Source organism: Martes martes, assembly GCF_963455335.1.
Source record: "Martes martes genome assembly, chromosome: 2".
Taxonomy (NCBI): domain Eukaryota; kingdom Metazoa; phylum Chordata; class Mammalia; order Carnivora; family Mustelidae; genus Martes; species Martes martes.
In genome coordinates, this window is record NC_137889.1 from 140,981,230 (window position 1) to 140,995,311 (window position 14,082).

At 49.4% G+C, this 14,082-nt stretch overlaps 1 protein-coding gene across 1 annotated transcript in view; it reads left to right on the plus strand.

The window, feature by feature from the left end:
* HTT (huntingtin) overlaps positions 1 to 14,082 on the plus strand; it is a 140,167-nt gene that overhangs the window by 59,964 nt on the left and 66,121 nt on the right. The window contains exons 23-29 of the mRNA XM_080831267.1: positions 59 to 179; positions 1,799 to 1,875; positions 3,115 to 3,266; positions 4,291 to 4,493; positions 6,910 to 7,036; positions 8,356 to 8,483; positions 11,188 to 11,298. Coding sequence (XP_080687393.1) covers positions 59 to 179; positions 1,799 to 1,875; positions 3,115 to 3,266; positions 4,291 to 4,493; positions 6,910 to 7,036; positions 8,356 to 8,483; positions 11,188 to 11,298 — 919 coding nt within the window. The remainder of the gene's footprint in view (positions 1 to 58; positions 180 to 1,798; positions 1,876 to 3,114; positions 3,267 to 4,290; positions 4,494 to 6,909; positions 7,037 to 8,355; positions 8,484 to 11,187; positions 11,299 to 14,082) is intronic.

Here is a 14,082-nt window from a genome sequence, read left to right on the forward strand (position 1 = left end):
TTTGGAAATATCATAAGCTTTAATAGTGAATTTTAAGTCTCCGTGTTTTACTCACTAGAATATACAGAGGCTATAACTTACTGCCAACCATGACAGACGTCACGGTGGAAAACAACCTCTCCAGAGTCATCGCGGCTGTTTCCCGAGAACTGGTCACGTCCACCACGCGCGCACTCACTGTAAGTCTCCTTGGGTGGCCTTGGCGAAGTTGACCCTGGGTGGTTCGTGCAGTCGGTTCTTTGCAGTGAGCTGCTGCGTAAGACCTCGCATTTTGGGGGCTCGCTAAGAACTGGTGGTTCTGGGAACAGAATCTTGGTGTATTCTAATGGAGAAGTACACTATTTTTTTTTCCTGGTTATTAAAGTAATAGTGCTCTTTGTAAAAAAAACTCAACCAGTACAGGAGGACATAAACATGAGAATAAAAACTGCCATGATCAGAGTTGGTAATACGTCAGAAGTTCAGAATGCCTCTGTTATAACTGAGTCCGTGATGTGTGATGGGCCCTGAGGGGAAGAAATCAGAAATGCCAGCAAAGGTGTTTGTATAATGTACTCACCTGTATCATTTCCTGTGATGCTGACGTTGGAAAAGGACCGTGATGTCCAGGAATGCACGATGATTAAGTTCTGATTCTGACCAAACTCTGCATACGGTAGCATATTTATTACACAGTAGATGACATGGGCTTCGGGGACGGTGTAGTGCTACAGGGCGGTGGGGTTGGGAGTGTGCCTGTGTGTAATCCCATCTCTGCGAAGTCCTAGCCACACATGTACCCTCCTCACATACTCAGGAGACTGACTGGCTGAAAATGGCCAGTTTTCAGATTGTGATCTTTATTTCCTTCTTTATATTTTTCAGATATTTACAAATTTTCTAAAATGAACAAGAGTAACTTTCATAGTCAGAAATAGAGACTGTTGTACAAAGTAGTGTTAATTTGCGGATCACTAGGTTAAACCTTGTTTGTTTTATGTGATGGAAGAAATGCTTGCCTGTTGTAGAAAATGCCAACAATTAGGATTAGGCTATCCTCCTAAGTACATAAGCGCCTTTTATTTTTTATTTATTTATTTATTTATTTATTTTTAAAGATTTTATTTATTTATTTGACAGACAGAGATCACAAGTAGGCAGAGAGGCAGAGAGAGGTGGGGGAAACGGGCTCCCTGCTGAGCAGAGAGGCCGATGCGGGACTCGATCCCAGGACCCTGAGATCATGACCTGAGCCGAAGGCAGAGGTTTTAACCCACTGAGCCACCCAGGCGCCCCACATAAGTGCCTTTTAAACCTAAATATTGTTTGGCCTTTCTGGTTTGGTCTTCCTTTGATTTGTTTAAAATATCATAAACTTCACTTACTGTATCTATTGTGGCTTCATGTGGTGGGCACTGTTTTAGGCTTGAGATGTAAACACATGAGGGTCTCTGCCCTTGTGATCCTTGCAGTCAGGTCAGGAGATGGATGTCAGTGAGCTCGGGTGCGGGAGCAGAGCAGTGGCGGGGAGGAAGGGCGCTCAGGCAGGGAGGGGATGCCGGACCATTGCCATTTTGAGCGGAAGGGCTGTGCCTGCTGCAGGCCTGTCTTTATGGCACATGATGGGCCCTCCTTAGAGCCTGTGTTCTGCCTGTCCCACTCTGTCTTGGAAGGATGAATTGGTACCAAGGTAGGATAGATATTGTCAGACACGGACCTCATTTATGTGTTCATTGTACTTTTTATGAAGGGTGAAACGTTCAGTTTAATAAATGCTTTGTGTGCATGGGTGTGATGTTATTGTCCTTTTCTCCTTTAGTTTGGATGCTGCGAAGCTCTGTGTCTCCTTTCAGCAGCCTTTCCTGTCTGCATTTGGAGTTTAGGTTGGCATTGTGGGTATGTATTTTTCTCAGCATATGGTTATCTATACTCAGGTGATACAGACATTATAGTTGGAATCCCCTGTTTTCTTTCTTAAATCTTTTATCAATGTGACCTTTTGGAAAAGCACCCAGTGGAATCCTTGCTTTTGCCCTGTTAGCTGTATGGGAAACCAGGGATAAAGCTCTCGGGAAGTCTAGATTTGCTGGGATTCTCATGGGTGTCAGATGTTCACTCTTCAGTGTCTTGGAGGGTTTCAGGGTGTCATTTGTAGGTTCATTTTGGAGAATTCACATATACTGGCAGGATGTTTCCTTTTTTTTTTCTTTAAAGATTTTATTTATTTATTTGACAGAGATCACAGGTAGGCAGAGAGGCAGGCAGAGAAAGAGGGGGGAGGCAGGCTCCCTGCTGAGCAGAGAGCCTGAGGTGGGCCTCTATCCCAGGACCCCGGGATCATGACCTGAGCCGAAGGCAGAGGCTTTAACCTACTGAGCCACCCAGGCGCCCCAGGCAAGATGTTTCTGATTGGCTTGATTCTCTCAAAATGTCTACACTACGTACTAGAAACGTAGGAACATTCTTTGTTTGAAATCAGACGTGTCCTGTTGTACAAAATCCTGATGGACTATAGGAACTGTCAGGCTCATCTGAGCAGTTTTTATTTAAAAATGACTTTCTTCCAGTAGATGGCCCTAATAGCATTTGTGAAATAATTTCAAATCTCTTACAGTACTAAGGAGTAAGCTTTTATTATGTGTACTGATTTCTGAGAAGCATTTTGGTGACTCACCATCATGTTTGAAAGCATCCGCAGACGTCTTGCATGTGTCAGCGTGTGGTCGGCTAACATTTGCGTGGAGCGGCTGGATTGCTGGTCCGGAGTGCTTGCTTCCCTTTGTCCACGGGTGGTTACTGAGCAACTACAGTTTCCAGTCAGAGCTCCAGCACCTGATCTGACTCTGAGCAACTTTGGCATTGGAGTAAAATATGCTAAGTCAAAATCCAGAGAAAGCGAAAAAGTTATAAAAAACAGTTTCAGTGGTTTTAATCAGATCTGCTGCCTGGTTTCCTTTGTCATTGGTTTTCATGGAGCTGTGCTTTACTGACAGAATGTTAGTTAACAATAGTGAAGTCACTTTATGAGCTAGTACAAAACATACAGTGATGTGCCTTCTTCCTGGTTCATTCAAGAAGGCAGGACTGTTTGATTTAAAATTTTTGTCGTTTGACCTGGCACACGTCTGCTTCCAGGGTGCCCCCACTGAGCGCCTCCGACGAGTCGAGAAAGAGCTGTACTGTTGGCATGGCCACGATGATCCTCACCTTGCTCTCGTCAGCATGGTTCCCGCTGGATCTCTCAGCCCATCAGGATGCTTTGATTTTAGCTGGAAACTTGCTTGCAGGTACTGGTACTGAGCTGAAACAGGGACTTGCGGTCTAGAGCTTTCGGGTTCCTTCTGGGGGTGGGGTGATGGAACACACGGAGGGAAATTACTCCAGTGATGGTTTGATCCTCTAGTTGGAGCATCCAACGTGACCAACTGGTGTGTGCTATGGGCAGCTGTTCTGACCAAGTAGTTTGAAGGAGCCTTTCCCTGTGCAGACCCTTAGTTGGCTACAGGTGAACTTATTTCTAGTTTCATTTCAGCAGGCCCCATGTGCCAGGCACCACGGCTGTAAGATAGCATGCTGTGTGGGCTGTTCTCCAGTCAGCTGTGGGTCAGTGGAGAAACACGTAGTCCACGGGCAGCACGAAGAGGCCATAGCCACTCTCTTGTGGGTGCCCAGCACAGAAGGCAGGTCTTAGGGGCTGGCAGGAAAGGGCACCCCAGGTGGAGGGCATAGCCTGTTCGAAGGCATGGAGACATGAAAAGTTGTGTGACATCTGAGGACTGTGAGTCATCTGGGATGTCAGGTGAGGGCCGGGATGGAGAGTGTGGCCCGTGAGGAAGGAGGGCCCTGAAGTTGGTGGGTGTGGGGTGCTGCTTCATTACAGAGGACTGTGTGTTTGCTGTGGGAGGTCACAGAATTGCCTCACAGCCTAGCCCAGGGCAGGGTCCCTCCGAGGGCCTGAGTGTGGCTTGGAGGACAAGGTAGGGAAACCCACTTGGAAGGTTCATGTCATGGTCGAGGTGAGAGAGTCTCAACGAGATCCCGGCTGTGGGCTGGGGGGGGAGGATTCTGAAGGGCAGGAGCAGCAGGCCGTGGCCACCAGTGGAACTTTGGCTGTAAAGGTCCGGAGGGCCTGAGGTGATTGGCACATCCGGAGTGGGTGTGCATCTGGGGGTGACATTCATGCAAGTCCGTTTGTGGTTGGAGGGAGCAGGTGACCACACAGTGGAGCTGTCCAGCAAACTCAAAGGGGGCGAGTCTCAGTGACTTAGCTTCCCTGGTGATATCTCTCCCCCTCCTTGTACTGTATCACAGCCAGTGCCCCCAAATCTCTGAGAAGTTCATGGACCTCCGAAGAAGAGGCCAGCCCGGCAGCTGCCAAGCAGGAAGAGGTCTGGCCAGCTCTGGGTGACCGGACCCTGGTGCCCATGGTGGAACAGCTCTTCTCCCACCTGCTGAAGGTGATTAATATCTGTGCTCACGTCTTGGACGACGTGGCTCCCGGACCAGCAATAAAGGTAACTGCACGCTGGGCAGCTGCGTCAGTGCAGCCTTGGTGACCCCGAGGGCGCCAGACCTGCCTTTGCTCACTCATCTACCTCTTCCTTACTCTCTTTTGCTCTAAATGAACAAAATTGCTCCCAGGGTGACAGTAAATTTAACACCAAAATGTGTCCTCCAATTTGTAGCTCTTTCGGTACCATCCTAGTTCACCATCGCCTCTAAGAGGGAAAGAACTAGCTGCGTCTGTAGGCTTTCGGCAGTGGCCGAGAAAGCTCAGAATTGATGTTGCCATGTCCTGGGACGTCCGCAGACCATTCTGCTTCTCTGAGAAGCACAGTTCCACAGAATGAACTTCAGAACAAATGGTAAACCATTTGCACAGTGAACTTCAGATAGATGAGTTCACTTATAATCATACCTGATTCTTGCTCTCCCGTATTTTCCATCTGAAGTTACTTCCACCATGAAAAAGCTCTTCAAACATCACATTCTCCCTTAGTGGCCATTTGGTCTCCCTATCACTACAGACTTTTCTAAAGAGGCGTGTCTCCCCACTTAACACCTTAGTGCTTCCTGCTGCACCAGCCTGGACGCCATCCGCAGCTCCGGGCTCCGATTCTTAAACCCGGCAGGTCGGCTTTCGGCCACCATTCTCCAGAGCTGTGCTTCCTGCCAAGATCAGTCTTTGAGTCTTGTGGGTGCCTCTCGGGTCCTGTCTCAACTGCTGCTCCACACCCTTGGAGCTGCCACACTGGTCCTGACATGGGTGCTCCTCCTGGCCTCCAGGTTGTCTCTAGTTTTTCTCTACCCTGGTTTCATCTCTCTGCCCACCACAGAGAGCCTCTAGGCTCTGTCCTAGGTTGGCCTCTGTCTCGATACTCCTGGGCAGGTGCCCTCCAGTGTGGCTTTGCAGCGATGGGAACGCGGTGTGTCTCAGCCAGCCGGGGCGGCAGCTGCTAACCACACACGGAGAGTGAGCACTTGAAATGTGGCCAGTGCAGCTGAGGTGCTGAGCTGCTAATTTTGTTTGTCATTATGTGGAAGTGACCACGTGTGGACCGTGGCTCCAGTATGGGTGGGCAGCACAGATGGTCACACGTCCGAGGCCCCAGCTCCATCGTGGCGCATCTGCAGAGATGTGTGACGCCTCTGCTGGGAAGGCCCGCAGATCTCAGACATGAGTCTGAGCTGCTTAGCCTCACCCCTGCCCGCTGCACTCCCCTCACTTTGTGCTCTGTTAGCTGGGAGCATGGCAGTCTCCTAGCTCTTCACTGTTGCTTGTCAAGTCCTGAGTTTTCCCTGCTAAATGTCCTGCAGACCCTATGCACGTGTGCACCGGTGTGTACACGGACGCACGCACGTGCAGATCACACGTAGCTGAGCATGTATGCACATCTGTGCATGGGCTTCCCCATTCTGGTGCCACTTGGCGGCCTGGTGGACATTCCGCCGCCTCTTTTTCCCTCCTCCTGCTTCAGACGGCATTCTTTATATCCTCTCAGTTGCAGCGCAGTTCCTGTGCCCTACAGCTCACCTGTTCGGAGCATAGGATTGCGTGGGTTTTCCTGTGCCCACAGTCACGTGGCCATCACCACAATCCATTGAGAGCCCGGGAAGGAATGCTATGCCATTTAGGTGTCACCCCCCCCAAACCTCCTGCCCATGCCCCCCAGCTCCAGGTGGCCACCAGCTACTTGGTGTTTCTACAGACCTGCCCGTCCCGGACGTTTCATGGGAAGGGACTGTGCAATCTCTTGCATCCGTCTCCCCTCCCTTGGCAGGCGCTCCGGATGCAGCAGCCCCTGTCCTGGCTGGTCTGTCTGTCCCTGCTGCCTTCGGTCCGCTCTCCTGCGGCAGCCATTTGTCCCATTCCATCCACTTCTCTGAGACCATGGAGAGAGGAGCAGAGCTGGGGCCTGCTGGGCACATCCCTGCCTGGGGTCCTCACCATGTCCCCATGCCAGCGCCCCCACAGCACGTCCTCTGCCCTGTGTACAGGGTCTGTGGACCCCGAGCTGGGTGGCTTGTTAGCCTTAGTGTTCAAGAAGTTACTTCGTCTCTGAGCCCATTTCTTCATTTGAAGAACAGGTTTACAGAGTTGCTTCATACATTTGTCACGACCTGGCTCCTGCAGAGTGCCCTGGCTGCTTGCTGCTGGGGGCAGTGGGCCCCGCCTGACTCCCTGAGGGGCTTTGCATCCTCGGTCACTCACAGCGCACCTGTTAGAAGGTTCTAGGTCAATACCTGCCAGTGTGATGGCTGTGAGGGCCACAGCAGGTGCTCTGTGGACCGTGTCTGAACTCTGTGAATGAGGACTCACAGAAAAAAATGATCACATGTTGTTGTGCTTAAGAAATGCAAAGCCTTGTGTGTGACTTTCAGTTTCCGTGTTGGTTGGGCGCCCTTCATGGACTCTTATTTTTATTATAGGCAGCCTTGCCATCTCTGACAAACCCTCCGTCTCTGAGTCCCATCCGACGGAAGGGAAAGGAGAAAGAACCCGGAGAGCCAGCCTCTGTGCCCTTGAGCCCCAAGAAAGGCAGTGAAGCCAGTCCAGGTATGAAACGACGACAGGGAGGGCTGGGGCTGGGGTTGGGGCTGGGGCGCCCGCGTATCAGCAAGATCACATTCATGCCCAGCTTAATTTAATAGCTTGGTAGTTTTTGAAAATAAAGTTCACGGCAGTGAAGCCAGAGAAGGAGTTTTCCCTGGTTTGGTTTCAGATGTTAAATATTAATTCCTAAATGTGTGTGGACATGTTCCCGTCTTGGCATCACTCTGTGTCACTGGCTGACACGTGGCCATGGCGGTCTGTGGGCTGCTGGCCCCCAGCAAGCCGTCCTGCCTGCCGTCCTCCCTGCCCCTCTTCTCCCTCTCTCCATTTACGATTTCAGTCAGGGAGGTAAGTATGGATAGCCAGGAACAGAGCTAGTGGATGAAAGAGTTGGTTCTGACATGCGAAGATTAAAGCCTAAAGTGCCGACGTGGGGAACAATCATCTGAGTGAGAGGAACCTGACAAACTTAGATGTGTGGTGGGGTTGCCACCCCTGGGAGGGGCCGGGGTTTGCATGGGGCCCTGCGACTTCTGGACCGGCCGTGGATGGGCACAGGAAGGCCTAGGCAGGGTGAGAGGCAACTGACCTGTGCTGTCGCGCTCCCACTGGACCCGTTGGCACATCTCACAGCGCTTGGGGGTCAATCGTGATCCTCCCATGAGACACACGATGTTAAGGCTTTCGAAAAGTGCTCCTTTCTGAGGACTGACAGGGGCACCGCAGGAAGCTTTACCAGCTTTGAAAGCTTCTGAACTTGACAAATGTAGTATGTCACTGATCGTCTTCCTGTGGGTTAAAGAGGGGGCTGCGAGTCAATAATCTTTAAAATTAATCTTTAAAATTTGAGGAGAACAGTTTTACTTAGTGCTTGGCATTTTAGTATTTACTTTGGGTTGCGTGACGGTCTATTTGCTCTCTCCAGTCTGGAAGCACGCTGCTGGCGAGTGGGGCTCCTGGGTCACCCTGGCCGGGCTCAGCCCCACCGTGCCACTGGGAGCCGCAGGTGCTAGGGGCCACGTGGGGGGCTAGAGGCCACCGGCTCACGGCTCCTCTGACATGCAGCCAGGCAGCCACACTGTGCTGGATGGTAGCATGCTGCTGTTCTTCTTTCTCATCTCACCTCATTATTTTGGGGAAGATACTCAGACTCTGTTTATGCTTATGTCAATTCCTTGTTACTTCTAAGTAATTAAAAAGTCAGAGGAAGAATTTGAATTTATTCTCTTATCATATATTTTAAAAAGTGTTACTGCCAGTAATCTCTTTAACTTGGCAAGTGTGTACTTTTGAGCTCAACACGTATTTTGTATGTTTTAAAGCCTCTCGACAATCTGATGCCCCAGGGCCTGTTACAGCAAATAAATCCTCATCGCTGGGAAGTTTCTGTCACCTTCCTTCGTACCTCAAATTGCACGACGTCCTGAAAGCTACTCACGCCAACTACAAGGTGCGGCTCCTTTTGTGAAAATATGCACACAAATTTCTAATCAATCATGGGAGTCTTTCTTAAGATTGATCGCTTGTGCACATACATAGATGGGCGTACAAGGAAGTCCATGCGAATCAGTAGTTTCTCCCAGTTTGTCTTTCAGCTTTGATTATGGTAGCTCTCATCACACGAGCATGGGAGCAGCGATCTCTGGGTCTAGTCATGCTGTGTCTGGGCGTCCCGGGCTGCCCCACAGTCCAGTACGGGCTGGCAGGCCTTGGGCCTCGGTGTGTACACATTCTCATAGCTGGGATTTTTTTATTGCCTTGTGGTAAGGACACACGGGCGTGGTCTGCAGGAATCCAGGTGCAGGCTTGCTGTGTGTGCTCTGTCTCCCCCACACTTGTCCCCAAACCATGGAGGCTTCTCTGCCTGACACGAAGCAGAACCGAGGGCTCACAGAGGAATGCAGGTGTGCAGCCGAAAACATGGGCTTCATTGCCATAGTCCAGGCCCAGGGAGCCCCGCCAGCAGTGTAGGGCCTGCCGACGGGCCAGGTGTGCAGATGCCCCTGAGGGCCAACCTTACAGACAGGTGTCTGCAGGGAGAGCAGTCTGCTTGTCCACTCTTCTGCACAGGTGTGTTTCAGCTTTCTCACGCTGAAACAATGAAGGAAAAATCTCCCGTGTTTCTCTTAGGGCTTTTCACTTGTGAGCTACCTGCTCAGTTGCCCCCGGCACTGTTTCCCTAGTGAGCTGTTTCTCCTGCACTAACTAATCTGAAACACAGCCTTTACCAGATGCTGAATTCTCACGGGTCTGTATTTCATCTGCTGTTTGGTGACATCAGTCTCTCCATCTGTTCCTCTGTTAGAAACATGCGTGCCCATTAAATAGCTCTGATGTACATCTTTGAGGCAGTCAGTTCCCCTATTCTGCCTTAGAATCTTTTCTTGATGTTCCTTTATTTTTGTATTTGGGCACTAGAATAAGCTCATCTAGTTCCAAAGGATCCTGAGAATATTTCCACTGGGGTCATGTTAAATTTATAGATTAATTCAGAGAGAACCAATATTGAGATGCGAAATACACCTGTCCAGAGTGTGGGACGCTTTTTTGTTTATTGAAACGTTCTTTTATGTGCCTCAGATGTACATAAAGTTTAAAGAATTTTACAAAGAATTTTTGAAGATTATTTCACATAGATTTTATATATTTCTTGATAAATGTGTCCCCAGATGGTCATCATCTTTTGTTACTGATCAATATTTCTCAGTTTTTTTGAAAACCATATATAAACCTCATCTGGCTTCTTTTCTGAAGAATATTGATGATTTTGAAAGATACGAATCTTCAGCTGTGTTTGCAGCAGATTCAGAGGCTCTCTTTAGTCTGTGTTTCTCCTGTCACCCACCGAAGTGGCAGGGGACACGATGGAAATCCGGCAGAGAGAAGGTGTTTTTTTCTGCCTGTTTTCAACTCCTGTCTCGGGTCCTGGGACCCTGTTGATGCTCCTGGCATCTACTCCATCCTTGTGATTTCCCCTCTGGATCGCTTCTTGGCCTTTCAGCTAAGATCAAGTGCATTTCCCCTCTGGAGCATCCTGGGCTTCATGCTGTACCCCATGCACCGTGGCCCCCCAGTATCTCCGACGCCCACCTCGTTGGCGTGTTTGGAGTGCCTGGCACATGTGAGATTCGTCACAGCATCTCTTCATCTCCTTCATTCCTCCTCCTGAGTGGCTGTGTCTGTGGCCCTCCAGTCTGGCTCTGTTCTCAGCCCCCTTCCATGTCCTGTGGCCTGGTTCTCTCCTGTGACCTCTGTTTTTCTTCAAGCTCGGCCTTCCTGTGTGCATGCCCCTCGCCCCCTCGCCCTGCCCTGCTTACTGGAGGTGAGCCCCTTCTGTCCTGCCCCTGTGGGACGTGGCTCTACTTGTCCTTCCTCAGACTGTTGGAAAGGCCCCTCCTGGTGACACAGAGCAGCCACGGGACTTGGGCTTGCCAATGGTTGTCCTCCATGTGTGTCTCACCTGCTGCCCTCCCCCGTGGCCCAGGAGTGCTTTCTCTTTCATCATGAGGGGCTACATTTGAGTTCATGGAGCACATTCTTTTCTCTGTTGCAGCGTTTTTGCTGGTTTTTATTTTCGTAGTTGATCTCTCCCCCCTGCCCTTGCTCTTCCATGTTTTGTCTTTGGAGCTGACCCCTTCTCTTAGGCTGTTAAGTAGGGGAGTTGCATAACTGAATTCAGCTGGGCCCTTTAGAATCCTAATTTAATCCTCCTTAAGATGAATTTAATATTTTGCCATAGCCAGGCTGAAAGGCGGTTTCTGGATTTGATAATGATTCCTCGGGGATACTCATGTATTTAGAACAAGTCGTGTATTTTATATTTTTTGATCTCGTGCTTATCAGATACTGGTTATAATGGACATTTACATTTTTTTCCCCTCATGATAGAAGCTCAGAAATTCTTTCTTTCAATAGCATCGATATAAGTTGGAAGATGCTTCTGAAAGATGCCAGTTTTATAGAGCTATCTGGAAGAGTTGTTTCCTTTCCGAGGCATTTTCCCCACACTGATAGCAAACAGATAGCCCACATGGCACGTGTGTAGGGTTGCACAGCAGGACACCTCGCACCACATGGACGGCGCATGTCTTTGTTTTACGTGACAGACGGGACGGTGCAAGTAATCCTGTGTTCTTTTCCTCCACCTTCCCAAGGTTACCTTGGATCTTCAGAACAGCACTGAAAAGTTTGGGGGCTTTCTGCGCTCTGCCTTGGATGTTCTCTCTCAGATCCTGGAGCTGGCGACGCTACAGGACATTGGGAAGGTGGGTGTTTGGTTTCTTGTCATTGAGCTGTAGCCACTGACACGAGGACCTATGTAGCTGGAATGCCAGCGGTCAGGCACGTTCGGAAGGCAGTAGTGGCTTGAGAAGCTTCTGCGTGTGCCCCCCACCCCCACCCCCTGCACCATGTTGTAGCACTGGACTCTGATGCTTGTCTTAGCCTCAGGCTGCCTCTCTCCTCTCTTCAGTTGTTTTCTGAGCCTCTCTCCTCTCTTCAGTTGTTTTCTGAGCATTAGCTTAGACCAGCTTATTCTAGAATATAAGTGGGTTTAAACTGCTGACAGTCCCTTTGTGTTCTTATTTGATCTTTGCAAGCGGAAAGGGTGACAACAGATGTGGTGAGGGTGCAAGGCTGGCTCCTTTGGGCTGTGGGAAGCTGCAGAGCAGTGGTAGATGCTCCTTTGCCGCAGCCCCAAGCCCTGTGTGCCCCACCATCGTCTGACAAGCAGGCGCTTGGACACATGAGAGTTCCAGGAGTTGTGTGGTGAGTGCCCGTCTCGAGTGTCCACGCCCCAGGGCCTTGACTATGTATCCACCTACCAGCTCTGGGGGCATCTTACCTTCTTCTGATGGGTTGCTCCCCCTTTAAACATGTCTGTCAAGCAAAGTACAGTATGTTGGTGAAATTCGTTTGTTTTTATTTCTCTCAGTCTTTCTCTTGGCTCATAAGCACACCTACTTTTTTGTGATTACATACGGTATTCTGTTTCTTTTCAGCTCTCTCTCATGGTTTTTTCATGTCTTTTTAGTGCATGAACTTGTTTTTTATGGCTAGATAGTGTGCTGTTGCAACTGATGCTCAGTTGTCCCTCAGAGTGAGACTTGTCAGAGCTGTTCTTGATCCGGCCTTCCTGGGGAGACCTACTATGCGTCTGCAGGCATGGGGCTCTCTCCTATAGGGTCCTCAGTCCTGGCAACGCATTGTTTTTCGTCTCTCTTACCGACAGGTATCTTATGGCCTGTGGTCTGTGTGCTTATAACATCTTGTGGCAAAATGGGAAATACAGTACAGTTTAACTTTGAATGTTAGAATGTTAGATATCTAACTTTGAGTGTTATATATGAGATTTTTAAAATAGTAAAACTTTTGTTTTTCTTGGAATTCAGGTGACTTTGTAGTTTCTTGTTTTTGTATTTTTTCATTTTCTAGGAGCATGGTTCCTTTTCTCTTGTTATCTTTTTATTATGATTTCCACATACACAGAAGTAATTGTTCTCCTGTGGCAGCCAGTGAATTTATCCCCTGGTGCATTCATCCCCAGATGGGAAAGTAAATAATGAAGTCCCAGTCTAGTGAGGGTTGGCATTAGGGGTCCTGGTATTCCTGAAAACAGGAGGTTTCAGAGGTGTGTGTAGTAACTTCATCTCCCAACATCCTTGTATCTGGGGCAGGAGTGATCGCGCGTTGCCGCTTCTTGCCTTTGTCTTTATGGATAAAGAGAGTTTGCTTCCCCCTCCTTGCCTACTGTTCCATGTTGATCTGTTTTGCTGTTGATGACAAAGGCCTGTTGCAGCCACGGTTTTGGCTTCCCTGATCTCCCGTCAGTGCTCTGGGAGCCTCTTCTGCTTAAATGCTCAGTCTTCCTTCCTGGTCTTCTGAATGAGAGTGCATGGCGGAACCCCCCAGGATTTTCTTTGCACGTGGACACCTGTGTGTGAGGAGTCTCCTTGGCCAGTCCCTACACGGGGAGGGCTGGGACCCCTTCCGGCTAGACATGCCACCCAGCTGGGGCGAAGCCTGTCCAGGGGCCCAGGTGGCAAGATCAGGGTGTAGACCCACGACCTGATGCTTGTGGTTTTGTGGCGGGCGCCCCCACCAGATGCAGCCTCGACGCCGTGCACACACGGGACATGCAAGGACACATGCCGTCTCTGGCTCTGGGGGGCCTGAGCCCCACACACACAGCTTGGAGGAGCGATGCCACCTGCAAACCATACCAGCAGCTTTCCCTCAGATTCCTTGAGCTCATCTGATTATAGCAAGGTATGGCAAAGACAGACTTAGAATTAAAAATAGAGTTGTTTTCTTCTGTTTTCCTAAATAGTAACACTAGGGATGAAAAATAATCTCAATTCTAATAATAATGATAATTCAAATAATTCTCCTGATTTTTCCTCTTTTTTAGACCTTGTTTATTCCATACTCCATTTTTATGTCCTTGAAATGTGCTGTGATTTGGGTGTCGGTGTTGTTTTGGGGCAGTCCTTTATGCTCATCTTCCATGTAACTCCCTGTGGTTCTTCGGATTGTTCCTTTGTTTTCTCTGGCTTCTGGACACTTTACTGTTTTTTTGTTTTGTTTTTTTTTTTTTTTTTGACAGAGATCACAAGTAGGCAGAGAGGCAGGCAGAGAGAGAGAGAGGAGGAAGCAGGCTCCCCGCAGAGCAGAGAGCCCGATGCGGGACTCGATCCTAGGACCCTGAGATCATGACCTGAGCCGAAGGCAGAGGCTTAACCCACTGAGCCACCCAGGCGCCCCACTTTACTGGTTTTGAGTGATTTGATTTTAATGTGCCTCAGGGTAACTTTCCTTAGGTTTCTTGTGCTTCATTTTGTTGAACTAAGACCTCTGGCTTAATAGTTTTCTTAAAGTTTGGGAAATTTGGGGCCATTATTTCCTCAGATATCTTTTCTGGCCCTGCCCACTGTTTTCTTCCCTCCTAAGGGGACTCTAGTTAGCTGCATATTTGGTTGCTTGGGGTGTCCTGTACGGGGCTCCCTGAGGCTCCTCTGGGTGTTTTTCTCATGTTCTGTCTGGTCTCGCAC